At 41.0% G+C, this 22,735-nt stretch overlaps 1 protein-coding gene across 1 annotated transcript; it reads left to right on the top strand.

Moving 5' to 3' along the window:
- The first annotated feature begins 896 nt into the window (after positions 1 to 896).
- On the top strand, positions 897 to 21,201 carry LOC117747006 (MAGUK p55 subfamily member 7-like). Its single transcript, XM_034556387.1, has 18 exons — positions 897 to 2,085; positions 3,419 to 3,537; positions 4,240 to 4,317; positions 5,614 to 5,694; positions 8,148 to 8,282; positions 10,189 to 10,270; positions 10,434 to 10,519; positions 11,144 to 11,218; positions 11,908 to 12,104; positions 12,201 to 12,259; positions 12,465 to 12,476; positions 12,887 to 12,931; positions 14,959 to 15,132; positions 16,947 to 17,027; positions 17,127 to 17,220; positions 17,384 to 17,492; positions 18,203 to 18,346; positions 19,621 to 21,201. Exons 1-18 carry the CDS (start codon positions 2,061 to 2,063, stop codon positions 19,849 to 19,851), a joined length of 1,827 nt encoding a protein of 608 aa, XP_034412278.1. The 5' UTR covers positions 897 to 2,060; the 3' UTR covers positions 19,852 to 21,201.
- The last annotated feature ends 1,534 nt before the right edge of the window (positions 21,202 to 22,735 follow it).

The raw sequence follows: 22,735 nt of genomic DNA, 5'->3' as shown, positions 1-22,735 counted from the left end.
TCAGGGACACATCAATAGGGTTTAGTTTGTAGCTCCCAAATGTTTCGTCTAAAGTTGACTTTTTCTCAATCAAATTATGTATTATGCTTTAGTGAGGAACACAGTCATGTATTTCATGCATGGTGCAATATCTTCTTTCACAATGCAGGTGTGGGGCCCACATTAATGTTGGACACAATATTAGGAACTGGACATGGACACCCCCCATATTCTCATGTATTTTCATTTATGTATTATTTGGATTTATTGTTGATTGTTTTGTTTATTCATCTGGCATATGTTCATCTGCAATATAAACTGAAATGGTTTAGGAGGTTAATATTTGGTTGCAATGAGTAAAGCTCATACAAGCTCTTAAGTCAGCTCAGGGGTCCTTTGGGAGGAACGCGTGGGGAGCGTTACTACGCTTGCTTCATTCAGTAGACCAAAACTGTGCGTGTGTTTCTGTGCGTTAAGGTGGGTCATAGTGGTAAAACTGTATAAAAGTAGCGTCAAATATGAATCATAACTGTGAGAATAACGGACGATCAGGAAGGCAAATATGAATGTGTACAGTGAGTTGAATGTAATATTGTGTCGGGATACATAGTGCATCACCTAGCTAGTACCCCGCGAATGAGAAAACCAGTATAATGACCACCAGTAAATGCGTTCCATGATAAAATGTGTTTCCCTTGAAACTTAATTTACAATACAGTTCTGTTGTCATTTTTACGAGACCTGGTCTCTCTGTAATTCTTTTCCCAAATAACTGGCCCTGTAATGCTTTTTAGTTTTAGACTTTTGACATTTGATGGTTGCGACCATCCCACCTGGGCCACGATTTCCTGGGAAGCAGCTTACTTGCTGAGAGTTAATCGCGAAGAGCGACACCACTCTCATATGTGTTAGTTTAGCTTATGGGAGCAGGAGGAAACTGCGAGCCTGAATCTGTCGGTAGACTCCATGAGGTCACATGTGCTCAGCCGAGGAACAGTCCGAGCACTCAAACTCCCGTAAAACCTCAGCATTTCATTTTTCCACTTTTGCTTTTTGTACGGATTAAACAAGAACACCATAGCAATTCATCACAAAAGAGAAGTCCAAGTGTGAAATTAAAATGACAATCAAAGAAACTGAAAGGATGTAACTGCTGACCTCGGCTTCAATTACAGCCGTGTGACAAATGTGGAAAGTGAACATTACGCCCCATGCTCTTTGATTGCTGTATTGATTGCCCGCCGGCTTGATTTAGGTCAGACCGAACACATATTGACTGAACAAGGACAGTTTCTTTGACAATCTGACCTGTCAGACACTATACAACCTCTCTACAAGTGGATGTGCAAATGTTGCTCATATGAGGCACTAAGCGACATGGTCTGCCTGCACTGGGCCTTACGGAATGCAATGTCTCTGGTGAGTGAAAAACAAATATCTCTGTGGATATAATATTGTGTTTCTCTAGATGGGTTTATTGAGGGATTCTGGACAATAAGTGCATTTCTGTTGAACCAATTATCATGTTTTTCAATGGAATTCTGCATATTTGTATATCATTTCTTAAATTAATCAAAATATGGTCTGAGAAAGGGTAAACATATGTTTCTTTTATGCAGAGGACATTCATTATATACTGTGTAGTTATGTATGTAGTTATGTTCTCATCTTTTGCTTGTTCTCATCTTTTGCTTGATGTAATTTTAAGTAAGTAATACTCGTCAGTCATTCATGCAGATGTGTTTAGTTTAATGAAATGAAGAAAAAGAACCCTGAATATAACTGATTTAATAGTTTATTAATTTAGCTGTATGGAAAATGGAACAGTATTTTAACGTAATGTTGAAATATCTCATAACAGCAATAGGTGGCAGTAATATCTCAGAAGAAGCATCTTTTACATACCCTGTGAAAAAAAAATTGTATTCTTTATGTTTTCCCTTCATTTCTCCTTTTTGTCATGTTCTAGTCTCCATATTTGTCTGTAAAAATAAGAAATCTGGATACCAAATTGTATATAACATATATTAAGGGTTTCAATATTTTGAATCTTGATCTTCTCTGTTCTCAGAGTGAGGAGGATGCTAAGCCGAACAGAACACAGAGGTACATCCAATGTGTGTAGCAGGTTAACAGGTTATATGAACATGAAAGGCAAGGAGTATGCCATTTGAGCACATTAGGTTTCTGTTTGTTCACCTCCCTTATAGATAATTGATCTGTAATACTGCAAAATAAAGCAACAATCCCCATAACGGAATCTTTTAAAGGCTTCCCTATATGATTGTTGTTATCACACCCTTCATTTAACCTTCGATTTCTATCTTTGAGTTGTTGACCTCACCTCATAATCTTAAAAACAAGCTCTCTGAGTGCTGGTGGTGTACGTACAGTCAGGTCCATAACTCCAATGGGATTCAAATATCATCAACGGCCAGTGGCCCAGTTCCACTGGCAGCCATACAAGCCCTTGCCACAGCATTGCCTCCACCATGTTAACCAGCTGATGTGGTTTGCTTTAGATCAGGAGCCGTTCCTTTCCTTCTCTACACTTTTCTTTTCCCATCAATCTGGTACAAAAAGTCAGTCTTGGTTTCATCTTCCAAAGAACCTTCACCTAAAACTGATCAGGTATCAGATGTTTTCTGGAAAAGTTGAATCTGGCCTTCCTGTTCTTCAGTGTTCCCAGTGGTTTGCACATTGTTGTAAACCTTCTGTATTCAGACTCATGAAGGCATCTCTTGATTGTAAACTTTGACAAAGACACGTCTTCCTCCTCCAGGGTATTCTTGACCTCAGTATTCATGTTATGAAGGGTTTTTCATCTCAGAGGAAAGAATTCTGCTCCATCCACTTTACATGTTTTGTGTGGTTTTCCAGGCCTCTTGGTGTTGGTGAGCTTGCCAGTACATTCCTTCTTTTTAGGAATGTACCCAACGGTTGATTTGGTTAATCCTAATGGTTCTGCTGTCTGCCTGATCGGTTTCTGTAGTTTGTCAACTTTTTAATGGCCTCCTTCACTTGCATTGACACCTCTTTGGTCCCTAATGCTGAGAGTGCTCTGGACCAGCTACAAATTACAAACATTTTGAATAATCTCCAGACATTTTTATCTGCTCAATTTGTCATGAAGTACTGAGGGAACAGGCCATCAAACCATTTGTAAGACAATCGTCCAAGTACTTTTAAGCCTCTGAAAATGTGGGGGACTGTGTAAAAATGGTTGTAATTTCTAAATGTAATTAATTAATTATATACATTGAATTAAAGCTGAAAGTCAACCACATATTGACTGCGTCATTTAAAATCCATTGCAGTCGTGTAAATAGGCTAAATTAAAACTAAACTAAAATTGTGTCACCGTCCAAATACTTATGGAATCTGACTGTGTGTGTGTGTGTGTGTGTTTAAATGTGTGGTCGTGCTCCTTCTCCTGCAGGTGTGTGCATGCTGCTATCTTCAGTGATGTCTGGAACAGAGGCTCATACCGACAGAGAGGAGGACTACAGGTTCCTCCACAGCATGTTGATGGAGAAGAAGCTTCATCTGCTCTTTAAGGTGAAGACACGTTTGTGCTACAAGGATTTGTCCTTGATTACTTCCACTCGTTTCAGCTACAGCATCTATTTACAAACTTGTTTTAGTTGCAAAATGCATATCTTATTTTGTTAGGATACCAGTGCAAAAATGCTCTATTACAAATAAATGGTCATGCAATCAAAGTGTTACTCAAGCAACATTTGCTAAATAATCTAAACATTAGTAGAATGCCATACGTGTTCTACATATTATTTTACAGGACAAATGGCTGCTGTTTTATACATTTTATAAATTGTTACTAATGCATTACTGTGTAAGTGGCACTTCAATGTTGTAGCTTTTATGGATTTTAATTACTGGATTGTATTTACTGTTAGGTAATAAAATGTGTAAACATTTATATTTCATAAATTGATGATCCAGTTTGTGTGTAAACTATTAACCTCTATAGTAAGTCATGTACAATACATCAACATTTTGTACAATATTTTAATAAATGTACTTAGTTGAGTTACTTTCCACCACCATTAAAAAGAAAACACATTAACTGAACTGCGATACCTCCTAATATTTATTTTGTATTATAGTACGTTATTGTGTTCTAGCCACGGTACCATTGCAGGACTTTCAATAAAGAATATTGTATCCATATAAATAAATGTTATTAGTATAAGTGTTATTAGTAGTTTAAGTTACTGTGATACTTTCCTGACTTGACAGATCCACGAGCGGCTGAGGCGGTTTGAGAAGCGTAGCCCCGCCCCCGTCCTTGAGCACGCAGCGAGTCTGGCCTCAGAAGTAAGGGACTCTCTCCAAACATCTTTTGCAGATAGACAAACACAGACACTCTCCTCCTCATACAGATGCTGTGCCTTGTCACACAGAAGCATGAATGGAATGTCCAGTCCTACATTTGTGTAGTGAATTATGAAATCAGATCTCAAAACTAGGTCAACTCGGTTATTATCACTTGAAAGGCTGTGTTTATCGTTTTGTATTTATGTGCCAGGATTTAGGTCACTGAGGATAGTGACAAAGAGGGCTCCCACTCTGGTTGTGGCTCAAAACGGCACAACCAGTGTATTCCCTTCAGATGTGCATCATATTCCATATACCAGTCCACTTCGTTCCTGTTACCAAACAAGCACTCCTATATTTCCATCTCATCCCACTACCTCCCCTGAGCCATTTTGGTCATGTTCCACTTTGATTTCCTGGTTTCCTTCTCTTGTTCCTGGAAAACTTGTGAAACAAGGATGTTCTTTCTAATTTCCCCCTTACTCTACTCTTCCATCTGTTCTTCTCTCCATCCCCAAACCTCCCTTCCATTATCTCTATTCTTCCTTATCCTTTCACTTCTCTGTTCTGTAATTCCTGCCATGTTTCCATACTGTCTATCTATCCCTATCCTCTCCCCCAAACTCCTCTCCATCTTCTTCTCTTCACTCCCTTTGCTTCAGATTCTGTGGGACAGTCACTCTCCGCCTGGCTTAAATCATCAGGACCTACTAGAAGGGCCAAACCATGGGTCTGTTTCGACTCAGAGAGGCTTCTGTTTGCTCACAGTGGAAACTCATGACCTTCATGCATTGTGTCTCTGGAGTGTGCCTCGACATCTTGAAGCAGTAGAAGTCATTACAGTAATATGCTCGACAAGTCGGGCGACTGTACCCAGTCAACCGCAGCCTCTTCCTTTGACGGTCAAGGCTGCTTTGTTTAACCCGTCGCCGCAGCTGTCGTGTAGCCTTGAACATTTGGGAGCCCCCCCCACGCCCCCCGGCGGTGGCTAAAAGGCACAAAACCAAAACAGGAACACTGACAAAAGGTTAACATCAAGAAGAGAGAGAGAGAGAAAAAAAAAGCAAAAGTCCTAGTGAAGTGAACGGGGACAACATGAGAAGATAATAAATAAGAACAGTATGTGTCACTGCAGTCTGAACAAGACACAAGTTTAATGTCACTAACCCTCCGTCTCTCTTGGCTCATACAGTGTAGCCTGGAGGAAACCTTTGAGGCCAAGATATACATGTACATCTCTAATTATAAACAAACAAAAGGATGACACATCCTGCCGCTCCTTTCCTTTGCTTCCAGTTGGCGGAGGAGCTAATAGACCAAGGCTGGAGAGACGAAGTCAAAGAACTGGTTGCCCTCTTTTCCAAACCCAACTTTAAGGTAAAGAGTATTTCCTTCCATGTGTTTACTGTAGCTTCACACACACACACACACACACACACACACACACACACACACACACACACACACACACACACACAAATGCAGACACAAACAAGAAAGGAGCAGAAACAATGCAAGGATTTCATTCTTTTTTTAAAGCTTACAATTCGAGCTTACAAGCTGGAATTCAACATAACAGGTAGGAAGCAGCATGCACGGCAAACTGGGACCCAACTCCCAACATAACAGGAAGCAGCATGCACTGCAAACTGGGGTCCAACTCCCAACATAACAGGAAGCAGCATGCACTGCAAACTGGGGTCCAACTCCCAACATAACAGGAAGCAGCATGCACTGCAAACTGGGGCCCAACTCCCAACATAACAGGAAGCAGCATGCACGGTAAACTGGGGCCCAACTCCCAACATACCATTTAGCAGAATGCACAGTAAACTGTGGGCCAACTCCCAACATAACATTTAGCAGAATGCACAGTAAACTGTGGGCCCAACTCCCAACATAACATTTAGCAGAATGCACGGTAAACTGGGGCCCAACTCCCAACATAACCGAAAACAAACCGATGGCGTCTAACTTTTGGCAAGAAAGCAAATATGTGCATTTCCCAACCTGTCAAACTTTTCCCTTAAGGGACTTTCTAACATCTGTGATATTACCGCACACTCACACCCATAAACATGCCCCAAACTGTGCAAGAGTGCAGTTTTCTGTCACTGAAGCATAAGATATGATTGACATTCACACAGGCCATTTATTTAGCACGAATGCAATTAGCTCAGAAGATGCTGCTTTGCTTCCTTCTATTTCAGCGCCCCAGTGGATCATTAACAAGGAAATAAACCTTCTCATGAATGATTCAATTCAATTCAGTTTATTTTGTATAGCCCAACATTACAAATTTGCCTCAGAGGGTTTTACAATCTGTACACATAGGACCTCACATCTATGATGTGGTTACATGTTCAGTCATTTATTCTGGACCTAGCTCTAACACTAGTAGTGTAATCTGAGAAACTATAAAACCATGAAGGAAGGCTTCATCTGAGCTATTCTGATGCCGTTCAGGCGACTGAACATTGGACCTTACGCACACATCAAAAAGCCTTTAGAGACAAAGTCATCCAACTGCAAATTTTATTGATATTTCTTTCACCTAATTATTTTGCCCTCTGAGAGGTGCTGATAAATATTAACCATTAATTGAAGCTAATCTACGCTCTAATCGTGTGTTTATTAGTGTTCACTCATGTAGAGGCCCAGACTACTCAAAGGCATGTTTCCTTATTTCAGTTCTGCTGACAGTCATCATTCAGACATACACACACACACGCACACACACACACACACACACACACACACACAGCGTTTGGTTTTCCAGTGAGCTCCAGGAGTCGTGGTTTTTCTTAATGAGGAGCCAAATCCAGCCGAGAACTAACCGGTTTGTTTAAAGAGTCTTAATGACCTGTTTGTTCTTGGCTCAAACGCAGGAGCTCACACATACTTATGAGAGACTCAGGGTATAACATTCTTTGAATGAATGTTTGTTTTTTTGAAAACTTGCCCCTGAAAGTGTCCAGAGACACATTGCTCACGCGCTGGCAGTGTCTGAGCAGTGCAACTGTTGATGGACAACATGGATAAGTAGACTAACTGACGGATGGATGGCTGATTGTTAAAATGATGAGCAGATGTCCCCCCCTTTTTATTTTTTATTATTACATTAAATTCCCTTTGATAGTGAGTCATGTATCAATTCCCAGTCCCATCACTGGAAAAGAGCTTCTTAAGACGTCCGTGATATTTGAGGTGAGCCAGCACGACTGTCAGGAGTACAGGGGGTTGCTTTCAGATGGCCCACAGGCTGGCAGTACATTCCAGACTAAATCAAATGTGGCATGTTGGCACCATCGAAACTGAAGGTTTGCGACCAAAAGGGAAGTGCTGTATTTGGATTCATTCGATGTAGTGAGTGGTGCCAGGCCAATCAAACTTATTGGACTTTTGCCCACAGTCTCAGTCACCTTTGATTAGTCAACAGGGATCTGTGTCATTTTTGTTTGAATGCTTAGCATTTTTTTCAACTTTACAATTACATTTAACCATCTGTAGCCTAGTTGGCCTAAAGTGTTTGAACCTGCACTGGTGTCAGTGGTTCCTTCAGTGTGCTTTCGTCTAGAATGGATGGCATTAAATGAACGGACTCTTGCAGTGAGTACACATGGCATTTGCTCACAATGCTGCATTTGAATAGCGTGACAACCAACAGGTTGGTTTTCATTTTGTTTGGATTATACTGTTGTCCTTATCCAGCGCCATTTTTTCCATACAGAGTCTATTAAAGAATACGTGTTCCTTTCCACGCCTCGAATTCAAAGTGACATATCTGAACACTGATCAGCACCCTCACTCCGTTTCTGTTTCCTCTACAGATTCTCCTGGCTGTGCATGATGCTGTAGCTCAGAGAGACTTTGAGCCTCGTCTGCCACCAATACCCGATGACGCGCTGGAGGACGACGAGGATTCGGTCAAAATCGTCAGTCTGGTCAAAACCAAAGACCCCCTGGTCAGTAAACATGTCTTCATGTTCCAGAGGTCATGTTATAAATTAGATTCATCTCAGACTTGAATTATTCGTTCAACACAACGGGAAATACACTTAAGTGCTTTCTTGGTGAGAGTTACTGAGAAGATTGTTACAGTTTCACTCTGTTGCCTGTATGCTAAATGTGCAGCTAAAGCCAGCAGGCAGTTAGCTATAGCTTTGAATGAAGGCTGAACACAGGGGGAAACTAGCTCTGTTGAGAGGTTTGTAGATTCTTTTCTTTTCTTGGCACAACAGGAATGAGATATAACATGTTAATTAGTAAGTTGAGGAGTTGTCTGAAGGCCAGGCCATCTGTTTCATTCTGTTTCCATCCTCCATGCTAAACTAAGATAACCTCATGCAGGCTGCATATACATACGGTACATACATGAGAGTGGTATCAATCTTCTCATCTAACTCTCTTAACTATATTTTTATATGCCTCTAAAAACTAGTACAACTACACTTTGGGCCTGTCAGCCTGTTTCTAATTTGGTCTAACTGGCCTTGCAGTGAACACAAAACAAACTATTTAGTTTAAGACAACCGTGTAACAGGGCAACTGCACTGTGTAATTTGTCCAGCAGTAATTTCTGACACACATTGGTTCAAAGCAATAAACATATCCAAGAGACAGCGGATCTTTTTTCTCTGGTGACTGAATTTATATCATGTTGTCAAACTTGACTGCTCAAGCCACGGATGCCAAGGTGTAGCAGGACTCACAACGACAGGACACATAAGGAAAAGGTTCCTGCAGCAGCCAATACAGTCAATTCTTCCACATCTTTATTGCCATATATCTGCTGTGACGCATGCTTTCAGCATTGTTCTCTCTCTATCTGTGTGTGTGTGTGTGCATATTTACGCATGTGCGTATACGTATATCCACTGCAAAACTATAAATGAGTATGTTTAAGCCGCATTGAGCGTTGAAATGGGAAAATGTCTTTTCTGTTTCTGATATAAATCAACTTGTTTCTTTAATCAGAGCTCATTTTCTTGATATTACTGGAATAATCTGCCTTATTCCACCTTGTTCCAAGACACTGTCACTTATTTCTGGAAATTTCCTGGATCAAGTGTAATTGGACTGAAAACAAACCAAGACCAAAAAAAATTGTTATTTTAATAATTAAACAAGGTTCAGATTTTTTTTTTTTTAAATACATATAGTGATGGACCGCCTGGTACATGTGCCAGGTAGTATTACACTTAACTAGATCCAGTTGTTCATTAGAAAATAGCAGAAATGTAAAAAGAAAATTCCTTGAAAAGAAAATCTAAAACGTTTGTCAATGAAATCTGTTGCGATATCCTGCTAAATAAAAGACAAATAAATGGTGCCAAAGACATAACCCTTATGGCAGAGATGAGTTTCATATTTTCTAAGGAGAATAAATGAGAATAATTTTGTTAATGATGGACATGTGTGTATGCCGGTGTGCTTTGGGAGTGGAACGTGCTCAGGACCAATAATAGAGATAATAGAGAACACACTTTTGTATTGATCCCAAAACTAGATTACAAGGGGACTGACCTTTTTCTGACACGGTCTCTTTGATCGATCTAACATGTTCCCGTTTTCCAGACAACAGGGTTACACCCGAACATGAGCTGATTGTAGTCGGCTGCATAAGATGCTCTTTCCATTTGCGATTTTCTCCAAATCCATAACATCTGTTGAAAACAATGCTAATTTGGATAACCTTTTCCAGCGCTTTGTGTTACATGGAGGCAGCCTGCTAACTGGTCTTGATACAAATGACCTTCACTGGAATGAAGCGACTAAATAAGAAGCTTGTCTCGACGATAATAAAACCAACATGTTATTCTCTTTGCCTCTGTTTGTTTATCATCCTTTCATTCACTAATCATCCTCAAGGGGGCAACAATTAAGAGGGATAAATCCACCGGGGCTATTGTTGTGGCGAGGATCATGCGAGGAGGTGCAGCTGATAAAAGTGGTGAGCTTATTTATTACAGTTTTTACAGTGTATTATTGTGTCCACTCTACTCTCGCTCTACCTTTATACTGTTTCTGGTTGTAGTAACATTATGATGGTGCACACTAAATGCAATGAAGAGCATGTGGTACAAACTTTCATATGTATTTCCAACACTTTGAAGGCCTGATCCATGAAGGAGATGAGCTGAAAGAGGTGAATGGGGTCCCACTGGAGCACAGGAAGCCAAAGGAGATCCTTACTCTTTTGGTTCGTCACACAGACATTTGATTCTGTCTCCTCATTGGATGTTTCTGTTTCTTTCTTTCCTCTTGCACTTCTTCTTCTTCTTCTTCTTCTTCTTCTTCTTCTTCTTCTTCTCTTCAGCATTCTCACGCTAATCATGTTATTGTTCCTATCAAGGACTGTTTCAGAAAAGTAATTATTGAAAACATCATGGCACTGTAGTTTTTAGTGTGTTTGTTTGGATTAATCCACATTTGGTGGACTCGAGAGTATATGCAGGATGGCTTATTTTAGATGGAGCCAACATATTGCAATGCTGTATGTGTTTCGATCATTTCTAGATAACAATGGGGCTACCTGGCACAGAAATAAGAAATATCAGGATTTGGCTGCACAGACAATGCTTGTTGCTTGGCTATTCATTTTTTGGACAAATCTTTTATTGGATTTGTCGATGGAACTCAGACAACCGGTTCTTCCTGCTTTTATTTTAAGCTCAGCTAATCGAGGGCTGGGTGTAGCGTCAAATATCACCAGACAGACATTTATGAGAGAGACATCAATCTTCTCATCTAACCCTTGGCAAGAAAGTAAATAAGATCATTTTCTAAAATAAATAACTCCCACTTCAAACTGTTTTTTACGCAGACTCAATCTCGGGGTGAGGTTACATTCAAAATAGTTCCTGCCTCCTCCAAGGAAGAAATGTCATCAAAAAAGAAGGTACGGTTAATATTAACTCCATTTATTTATGCACCATGTGTTTTTTCAAGTTAGCATGCAATCTGGCTCCATGGGGAAAGCTGCCCAGCTGGTTTCAGTAAAAACAGATGAAATCAGTGGCATCTTGTGTTTGGTTATATTTTGTGTTTTTGCCACGGTGCTGTCACTTCAGCAGCACATTGTCAAGAAGTAAATCCAGCCCAAGGATAAGACACTTTCTGACGTTATTACAATATACAGCTTTTTATCATTTAAACACTTGATTTATCATTTTTCACATCAAATGTGTTAAACCGCATCAACTTAATTTAACATTACCAATGAATCTGCACACCTTATATGGAAAATGTCACAAGTTCCACAATACTTTTTTGGGGGGATTAGGAATAATTCATGGCCACAACCACCACATACATGACGTGGTTGTCGAAGCTGGAAACTGTTACAGCAGGGAGCATTTGCAATAGATTAACACAAATTATTTTCTATGATCATCGTCATTCCTCAAAAATGCAACATATGTAAAAAAAAAAAGCAACGGACAAAGATGTTGAGTTCACATCGAATTTCACAGAGCTGCATTATTAGGACAAGAGAATAATGAATCAATTGATTATAAACAATGTGCATTTTCCTTTGTCACCTGTTTGTCTGTTTGAAAGCAAAAACATTCAACTCTTTCCCCTCAGCTGTTTATGCAGGCTCTGTTTGACTATGATCCGAACGACGATCCCACCGTTCCATCCAAGGATGCAGCGGTCGCCTTCAAGAGAGGGGACGTCCTTCGGATTGTCAGCATGGAGGATGACACCTGGTGGCAGGCATGTCACCTTGGGGATAGCAACACTCGGGCCGGGCTCATCCCCTCGCAGCAGCTCCATGAGAGGTCGCCCATAGCAACATGTTTACCCACTTGAAAACACCTGTTTTGATCCAGCCTTGTTTCATCTATTTTGTATATGTTTTTTTTGTCTGTCTACAGGAGAGTTGCCCTACAGCGACCTAAAGCCCTGTTCACGCCTCGACGAGTCAAACCACCAGGTGATGAGCCAACGTTTGTCTATAAAACCCCCACACCTGAAAAGAATAAAACCTTTTAACACTTTCCAATAAACATATGGGAGCTCCTTTTGCACTAAGCTGAGAGGTGACAGGTCATCTCTGAAGAACCTGGTCAAGGTCATGACCTTGCTCTGCTGCCACCGCGTTGCACTCACTGCTTTTGTTTTCTCCACATGCTCCACAGATGAGGGGGAAGGTACTGTCTGTTTACATTTGCTTACGAACCTTGAGCATAGTTTATATGATATGATACATATGTACTATTTTAGGATTTTAAGATTTAGAGATATGTATTATCCAAAAATAATAACCTTGTAATTCTCCGTGCATGTCTTTCCAACATGGAAAATATTACGTTAAATGTTCCTTTAAGTAAGTTTATGGTATCTGGCCTTCTTGCCTTGTGCTAGTTTTTAGCTAACAAGTAAGAGTAAGGTAGTTACAAAATAAGACTTTTATTAGATTTTCCAAACCAAAATATAAGGACATTTGGGTTAGTACATATGCTAATACTTTGAGTATTTAATTTCAGAGCAATACACGTGTCATCTCTTTGTGGTTTGTGTTCCTCACTCTTTCCTCTTCCCTCTTCCTATTTTTTTCCAGTCGTGGAGGATGTAGACTACGGAGCGATAACAGGGATCCACATTGGTGAGATGTTTGAATTGTTCCACTCAAATCCTACCGAAACTAGAGAACGGACCAGTGTGATGGAAGACAAGAACACTCAGGGCTAATGGACATGACAACTCACAACAACACACATATATTACATATGTATTATATTTGCAATAAAAATAGATGGAGCAAAACCAGTCACAAAAGGAGACCCTGGTTAGTTACAGGACAAATACGTTCATATGATGATGTCGTTTCGTGGTTTGAGGATTTAAGGGAGAAGACTAGAACAGCAAATGTGGTTTCAGCCTTGCCATTTATCCCATTTGTCTTGATCTCAGGGATTGGATATGATGTGCTTGAGTGTATTTGCGTGTGTGCAAATGAGCAGTGCAGGATGTTCATATGGGGGGCGTGCACTTACGGCTGATTGTAAAAAGGCTCCTTACGTCGGGGCAAGGCAAGGTAATTACAGATGTTGCATGGTATCAGTTCCAAAAGTCATTTAATAATGTGCATTTCATCTAATCTCAGGCCAGCTTTCACCTGAAGACGTCGTTCAGACTTAACTTGTATCAATGCTGCACAAACCAAATGACAGCATGCAGAGTAATCAGAGCAAAGAGTGGCTGAAAGAAAAGGGAAATAGTGATAATAGTGGTAATACTTTTCGGACTGAATGTTTTTGTCCACTCTCTGCAGGTTAAGGCTCATATCAGACCATCTTAACATGAAGGGCCCAGGTCCAGTTTGTGACATGCATTGCACATATTCACTCTCCTCGCAGTCTTATCTCTACTCTCACCCTTAATTCATACTGCAGAAATAGCATGCAGCATTTCCAAAAATGTACTACAGTTTTACAGCTGAGAGCATTTTCAGCAACACATGATGAACGTCAGAATTACTCAAGATTGACATTTCCGATATGTTTTCCTCTAGACCTTATTTCATTCTAGGAAATAAGATATCTCATATGCTGTATAACATATGTTTAATACAGTATGTATTACTTTCTGTTAGTGAAATCATCAGTTTAAATCCTGTGTAAACAAAAGTCTGAAATCTCTCCTCATAGTGCAATGTCTCTTAGAATGAAGCCCAGAAAGGAAATAGACAGATATGCTTACAAAGTGAAATTGCAGCTGACGTGACGTCAAAGGAAGCCTGGCAGCATCACTTAGCAGCAGTTAACATCATGAAAGAGAGCGCGCGCCTGCCAAGCCGGGCCAGACCACAGTCGCATGGCAGACGCTGGCTGTCAGACAGCGTATAAGCGACGCGTGACAGCCTGAGTCGTCGTCTGTCGACTGAGACTTGTGCCGTTCAGGATGATGCTCGACACCAGAGTTTGGGTGGCTGTTTTGATGCAGCTCTACATTCTGTCATGGCCCTTGTTGTCACCTGAGTGCCTTGGGTGCTTTTTAACAATGTGGAGGAGTTCTAACCTTCACACACTTTAAAGTGTTGACAAAGAGAAGCAATGTTGGTGATTCGTGGAAGAAATACATTCATAATAAATCAAGCCTTTGGAGCATATTAATGTTTGATGGAATGCAGGTTATGTCAAAATGAATGAAGCAATAACATTGTCGTGATGGATTAATATGGCCTGGATTTAGCATTCTTTAAGTGTTTTAAGTGTTCTTAAAGTTTCACAGATCAAATTGTTTATTATTTACAATAGATCAAATATATGTTTTATATTTAATGTGACAAATCCACAGAGAATTATCACCTGTCCCTGCTGTTCCACTCGACTTTACTGTTGGTGGAGACTAAAACCTGAACTAAAAGGTAAGTGAATAAAAGACTTGCCCTCACCAGTTGAGGTAATGTCACTCTCCCTGCTGGATGTGTAAATTAGTCGTGGATTGTTTCCTCACACATCCACCACATCAACAAGAACAACAAAAAGTCAGATGTTGAGTCGCACTGCGTTCAATTGGCCAACTACAATCAGTGAATGCAGGTTTTAGGACTGCCACAATGTGGCTATCCTCCAGCTAGATGTTCAGCAATACAATAGCAGGTCTAAGGTCCCTCTGTTTCGTTTCCAGCTGGTTTAAGAAGGAGTTTCCGACTCGGGCGAAAGAGCAGCTTGGCCAGAGAAGCAGCTCGGTCCAGGAGGTGGAGCACAGGGGTACACAGCTCAATTTGTCCCCCTACCTACAAAGAGGTGATCCCCTACCACAGAGACCCCAGAGACAGACACCGCCTGGTTGTTCTGGTTGGTATGTATGAGCGAAAGATACCAAAAGAAACCGGCAAGCTCCATCTTGTGTGTAAAGTTTGTTTTAAAGTTTGACATGGATTCGTCCATGAGCAACTGCTGTGACACGTACATTTAACATTGCTATACACAAAGCAAGGTAGCTTCAGTGGTTATACAACATTGCACATTGTGATCAATTGTGTTCTGTTTTATATCATTACACACTTTCTTTGGTCCATATAAAACATTATAAACAAAACAATCCCATTCATTAAAAGGACAATATTATAGAAGCTGTTGTTGATCACAAGAAAAAGTAATGCATTGATGAAGATGTATGTCCCCACTGAGTACAAGAACAATCTATTCCCATCAGAACCACGTAAACACTGTCAGAGAAAGTCAGAATATATTGTGTTGTCTTAAATTACCAAGTGGCCCACCCCAGATTCACATCTCTGCCAATCCTGCAGGCCTGCTCTATGTATTTCTTAGCTATATCCCTCCACTGGGAATTCTACAATGAGCACTGCTGAAGGTCTTTTTAATGTCATATTATGTCATCTGTGACCAAGGTAAATCAAAGAAAGAAGAGAAGGGGAGAGAAGCAAAGAGAGGGACAGAAAATCAAAAGTGGAAGGCAGAGAGGAGCGAAACACAGTAAAAATGAAACCAGACAAAGAGGAGATAAAATAAAGGTGAATGTAGAGGAAGTGATGAGTGGATTGTGAAAAATATCCTTCATAATGTCAGCCAAGTGCTCCATCTTCAAACTGGAACAGTCAAAACAGCTTGGATTTAGATTTAGACTTAATTGAGTTGGAGCTATCCTCGACTCTGGATTATTTTGTACTGTCTGCTGTGAAGGCTCGTCATTGACCGGAGGTCATCGTTAAGAATATATAGCTTATTGGCAATGAGAGTTATGGCCGGTAAGGCCAAAAACCTGGATCGCTAAAACAGGACCTGCTGGACAATGTTTGACCAGGTTGGAAATGTATCTGTTTTTGTTTGCTTTGCATACGCACGTTGAATGAAACAATAGACTGTTGTGCCCCAGGACAGCTGGTGAAAGGGACCGCCAGCCATTTTAAATCCTAGAGATTGTGTAACTCTTGACTAAAAAAACAAAAAGGTTGGAAGAAAGTATCCTCAGAGCTCGATGATGCTCCTCTCCAGTTATGTGAAACAGCTGGGAAGGACATCAGCAGTGTGACAGTGGAGAGTCTATGAACTTGATATTTTGTAATGCATCAAGCTCATGCAACGCTGTGATGGAAAAGGCAGGTATGTCAAGAATCCGACTTTCAGACAGCTCTCTATTGGAGCCTGATGCAATCTTGGACTGCAGAAACCTGCTTTAGAAGAAAATCCCAGATGCTGCTGCTGCTGTGTGTGTGTGTGTGTGTGTGTGTGTGTGTGTGTGTGTGTGTGTGTGTGTGTGCGCGCACGCTTCATCCTGTACATCCTACACTATAATGACACTGATACTGTGTGCCTTTGCAGATGTCACATTTAATTGTGATGCTATGTATTTTCCAGAGGGCATATGAGCATTTAACATTAAATAGAGAGACACAGGAGGAGGGGGGAAAGGATTGGAGAGAGGTTAGTTGGAGAATCATTTTCAGACTGAAATCAGTATGAAATCAGAGCTCTGTCTGTCTGACTCTCTCGCTCCCCTTCTGCTTCTCTGATGATAAAGACAGATGTGTCACCAGATCACTGAGCCAATTTGATGTCGGACTTGTCGTGAGGAAAACATTCGTACACAAATATTGAGAATGAATACCCGCACACAGAACACAGTGTTTTCATCTTTTTTGTCTCAAGGGCCCAGCGGCGTTGGCGTTAATGAGCTGAAGAGGAGGCTCCTGATCTCCGACCCCGACCACTTCGGCGTCACTGTACCGTGTAAGACAGACGTCCGAAAAACTGTCCCCTTCACCTCCACAATGGTTTCTCTTCTTTGGTTTCTCTTCTTTTTACAGCTGCCGTCCCGTTCTCTTTCAGACACCACACGTGAAAGGAGAAGGCAGGAGACTGAAGGGGTGGATTATCATTATGTTTCAATTCACAAGTTTGAAGAGGATATTCTCAATCATAGGTACATAAACAGGTGGTTTGCTCTCCCATAGAAATAAAAACAATCCCACTCACTGTCCCTTTTCACGAGATTCATGTCCACCATTTCTCCTGCTGTCTGATGATGATTTGATGCTGTGTCTCGCTGTCTTTCCTGTCTGTCCCTGTTTCTGTTTGACCTCTAGGTTTATAGAATATGGGAGGTACAAAGGACACTACTATGGAACAAGTCTAGACTCTGTGCACAGAGTGATGGCTGAAGGCAAGGTGTGCCTCCTGGATGTGCACCCTAATGTGAGTATTATGCCATTAAAATAAACATGTTCACATAGCCAACTGAATTTGGCAGAAGAGAAGGAAGTTTTTAAACAAAATCCTTCATGCTGATGTTTTATAATGTTACTTGCGACGATTGTCTCATCAGTAATCGTTTTTCATCAGAAGACTGACTTTTAAATAATACAAATTAAGTTTCCACGGGTGTGTGCGTGTGTGTGTGTGTGTGCGTGTGCGTGTGTGTGCGTGTGTGTGTGTGTGTGTGTGTGTGTATGTGTGTGTGTGTGTGCATGTGTGTGCGTCACCACCACAGGGTCTAGGTCCTGGCAGTGGTGCTTCTCTCCTGGCCCCTTTATCAAACACATTTGGCAGTGGTGTGGTGGTGAGAAGCCAGTGAGGGATTGCATGCTACTGGTTTGTTGGGGTCCCTGAGTAGAGGAGGGATAACATGAACCTCCACTTTTTTTACTCTGACAATTAAAGTGTCATTGCTAACAAATAGCGTTGGGTGACTCCATGTGTGTTGGAAGAAGCATATTGAGCTCTTCCCTCTTCCCAAAATATTTTCAGATGGAGGTCCTTGAAGTAAAATCTTGTGAATTGGAAGTCCATGGCGTAATGTGTATCAATGTAGGGGTTCTCGACATGAAAGAAGTTGAGATCCATTATGTACCATGAATATTGCGGCCTACATCTAACCTCCTTCTTTTTTGTCTCCGCCACCCCAGAAAATAAAGCACGTGTACACATCTGAATTCAAACCATACATGGTGTTCGTGAAGCCCCCGCGAATAGACGAGCTACGCCTCACCAGACGAAGGGCTAAATTCATCTGCGATGAGGAGGATAAGACCTCAGTCAGGATCTTTTCAGTAAGTTAACCACAACATTAACACACAAAGCACATGCCACCAGGTCCATGTGTGAATCAGGTGCTTGTTCTGTTTCTAGTAACATAAAGGGCGGTGTGAGGTCAAACACCCTGGCCTTATTGCACCCACCCAGCCCCACAGACTTACACACACCTTGCCTTACACATAGTTGACCCTGTGGTTTGCATTTAAGAGATGTTTAAGAGACAGGGGGAGTTACAAGGCTGCTCTGTGGGTGGTTGTTGGTCCATAACTAACAGGTGAGTACTTTCTGTCCATGATGAAGGGTACAATCCTGTGTGTATATGTGATGGATTGAAATAATGACTGAATGAGGTGATGAAAACAGATCTCCAAACAAGAGCATGTATGTTCTGATGGTAGATGTGTGACAAAAAAGATGCTAGGTCACTCTCTTAGTCCCCATCTGGCTTGTCCTTCACTGTCTGACCCTGGCTGCAAATGTTGCCCTTATTAAACCCATGAGGTCACACACCTGTGTTGCAGCATGGCTGGGGGATGCCCAGTGCCAAGCACCGAAACCTTTCCATGGTGTAGGCCATAGAAACAGAATAGGAGCAGAACGGACTTTCCCATTCAAATCAATGTAGCTGGATGGTCAGAGTGGCAGCCATTTTTATGGTTTTCGTTGCCATTGCAACCGTCCTAGTGGGCTGCGTTCCATATAAAGGAAACTGACAGAGCTACGACAACACTTTACGACCCCACTGACTTGTTTTGTCATCATAACAACTAACAAAAATTGGCAATTTCTTTTGTGTTTGTCAAATGAGCACAGAAATCAGTTCAATGTCCGTTCTACTCCTATTCTATTTCTACGTTTCAGGCATATCTTCTCGGTCTGTGCTTTCAACTTGTTCTACAGCTTGTGGGAAAAGGCTTCCTCCGCTCAGCATGTAACGACGTGTTATGCCTTGGTAACTATAGCTGAATGGGCTCCGTCCCATGTGCTGTAACGTTACAGTACGTGCAGATTATTGTAAAACAACTTCTTGGAGGATGTCACCATATGGTCAGGCTTTAGCGTTTAGGTTTCCATCAACAGAGTTTGTCATATTAACACTGAAATCATAATTAATCATCAATTGCTTTTTTTTCATTATTTTTATTTTTATTTTCTGTAGAGATTCTTCTTATCTTTTACCAGCCGGATAGTCAAAGGACACTCAAACCAAATGATGAAAAGAGCTGAATAGAGGTATTATGACATCATGATACTACATTGTGTTAACCCAGTCGTTCTCTCTTCTCAGGAGGAGGATTTTGAGGACATGATTAACTTGGCTGAAACCATAGAAAGCCAGTGCGGACACTTGTTTGACAAGGTGATTGTTAACGGAGATATGGCCGAGGTGTTGAGAGAGCTGAAAGTGGACCTCGAGAAGGTGGAAGAGGCAGATGTCCAGTGGATTCCTGCTAAGTGGAGTTGCTCTTCACCAACAAAAGCACGGAGAAGTTGTGGTCATTTGGATGGCTGGATTTGAACTTTGAACTCACAAAGAACAACAAAATAATGTCTTAATTGTATGTAGATAGAATTCAACACCTTGAACCATGAACATTTAATTGTTGTCATATTTCACATATTTTTCCTGTCCTGTGATTACCACAGTTTTCCATGGTGTCCCTTGGTGTGTATCTAATTAAGCAAACAGAATCCATCTCTCTCCCTTCGTCTGTCCAAGAGCCAGTTTTTCTGTTGGCATTTGGCTGAAATAACGTTGGCTTGCAGGACGGAGAAGAAATAGAAAAAAAGGAAACTGTCCAGAGAAACTCTACTTGTGGCTGAGTGTAATCCCTCCCTGCCAAATCGCAAACATCAGCATGTAATTATTCTGACAGCTGCTGCACTTCAATTAACTGTAATGTACACCAGAGAAATATTATTAGTAGCAGTCAGGGAGGCATTTTGCCAAAATGCTGTACAAAATAGGGACGCAAACAAGATAACAGTCCATTAAAGACTGTAGATGAAGAAGAAGAAAAGCCTTTCTTTATGGCAGCAAGTTTCAGAATGTTTACATTTTCTAGTGTACAAGTAGTTTTCACAACTGTAGACACTAGCTTGGTTCTTGAATATTTTTAAGGGTTGAATTTGTGTATTTTTAAGGACCCGATGGTGAAAATCTATACCATCATGGACCCTGAAGTGGAAAGAAAACCTTTTTTATTCACAATCACACTGAGACCATTACAATTAATTGGCGGAGAGTCATTAGAGACACTCCATTAACAAATACTCATATTTGAGCGTCACAGCTGCAGATTCAGAGGCTCTCCTCCACAAGCTGCTTAAAACCAATTCCTTTTAATGACTGAATTCCTCCACATTCAATGGTGTTTCCTTCCCCTTGTTGGATGCTGTACTCAATGGGGTATGAAGGGGTGTTAATGTGTCTGTCATGTTGTGTTTGTGAGGAAGAGGGAACAACGCGATGTATGGAGACGGTAATGTCTTTCTAGGGACTCGGGCCTTCCCAGATGTTCGAAGAGAAAGTAACGACCGCACATAAAAAGCTTACTGTAAAAGCACGGTTAGGTTTTACACATAGTGGATTAGGCTGCAGGAATAAAGAGCATGCCATATTTTAGTTTTGCGGGCTTATTGTCAGTGTCACAAATAGATGGGTAGAGATGAAGCCCAAGCTCAGACAAAGCGTAGCAGTATAAGTTCATCACATCACTGTGAATCTGCAGGCAGCCTCTGAGATCATAACGATGCCGTTTAAGACACCAGAGCGATCCAATGAAAACCCACCGTTTAATGTTCACTGCAGCTCCCACTTCAGACAGCCCACAGAAGTATGATGTCAATTGGTCTCGGATGATTTGCCTTGATCATCGAACTGTCTATTCGAAGTATGTAAAAATAAATATGACGGATGTTAAACAATATCGTCGTCTTTGCGTGACATATTCATAACTTTTAAACAAGCAGCACAGTAACGTACATGTTGAAAGTATATGGGAGTTAATATACAAAACTGCAGCAGGAAGGTGAAAAGGGTTTTATTCATTACAGAGAAAATTGAAAGAGTCATCTACTGATTTATATGTCCTGATATTGACACATTAAAGCCAGACTATGTACCTTTTGAAAGAAGAAATAACAGTCTTCTACTCTCGAGTGTGTAGGTCTGGTGTGAGCAGAAAGTTATTGTGCAAACTTACAGCTGTAAGACCAACATGACTGACACAGTTGGCTTTGACATGCTAACAGGTAGTTTATCTTTTGAATGACAGGTTAGGAAGTCAGAGTGAAACATTTTGCTGGTTTGATTACAAAAGTGAAACATGAAGGGAGCACGCCCGATCTCACCAGAAGACACTTGCCTTCGGCTTGTGGTCATCTCGCTGTAAAGCTCATAACACAACATTGATATTTTATCACCTAACAGTGGTTATATTGAAAGTATTTGTAAACAATTGGCTGTTCATCTCGTATCTTTGAGCAGTCCAATATTCTCACCTTTTAGCTCTGTTTGGGTCTCCACCGACTCCTGAGGTATATCTCGTTCTTCACTCCCTTAATGTTCAAACTAGTTGCTAACTTTGTCAGTTTTATGTCCGAAGCTGGACAGGTAGTATACAGTGGGTTTATCAGTATTTTGCTAATGTTTTATTAAGTATTAGGCCTATCAACAATCTCCGACACCAATACTAAATTTGAACTAATTGAAGATCTACATTTGGCCAAAGCTACTTCTTCAGGATACTTGAGAACACAATCAATTTCTCCAACTCACACTTGATAGATGTTTGGCCCTTTGGATAGGCCTGGAGTTTTTGAACCTGCAAGACACACACACACACACACACACACACACACACGCTTGTGCCAAACTACCCAAACAAGATATATGTCCTTCCACAGCTTTTTACAGGTCTCCTAGCTGCTGAATGTAGGTGTGCTCACAGCTAATATCAACAGTTGAACCGGTGAACATATCACAGAGGGACGGGAGTAAATGGTGTGTGATAGCATGTAGCATTCGCCGACTACTGCTGAGGAATGTGAGCAAGGAATTTACTGCACCTAACGGGGATGCTTCTGGTCCATGTGTTTTTCAGCTTTGAAACCATTGAACACACTCAACCTGCCCACCAATACAGCTGAATTATGAACAGGGACGTTAGTTATGGATCCCTTTAATATGTTTGAACAAGTGCTGCACGGACTTTAACCGTAAGCCTGAAAATATTTCATTTTGTGGGCAGGAAAATTGCATTTTATCACATGTTTGCATAAAGATAATCAAGTTATGCTTATGCATAGCAAATTCATTACTGGTTATCCGACCAGTCTTACATACGACTGTTTGGATGTCAAGAGGAAAAACATGCATGGATGACAGCTCAAGTTGAACC

Source organism: Cyclopterus lumpus, chromosome 17 (assembly GCF_009769545.1).
Source record: "Cyclopterus lumpus isolate fCycLum1 chromosome 17, fCycLum1.pri, whole genome shotgun sequence".
Taxonomy (NCBI): domain Eukaryota; kingdom Metazoa; phylum Chordata; class Actinopteri; order Perciformes; family Cyclopteridae; genus Cyclopterus; species Cyclopterus lumpus.
The sequence above is the reverse complement of the archived record's forward strand: the minus strand, read 5'-3'. Positions and strand labels throughout refer to the sequence as shown.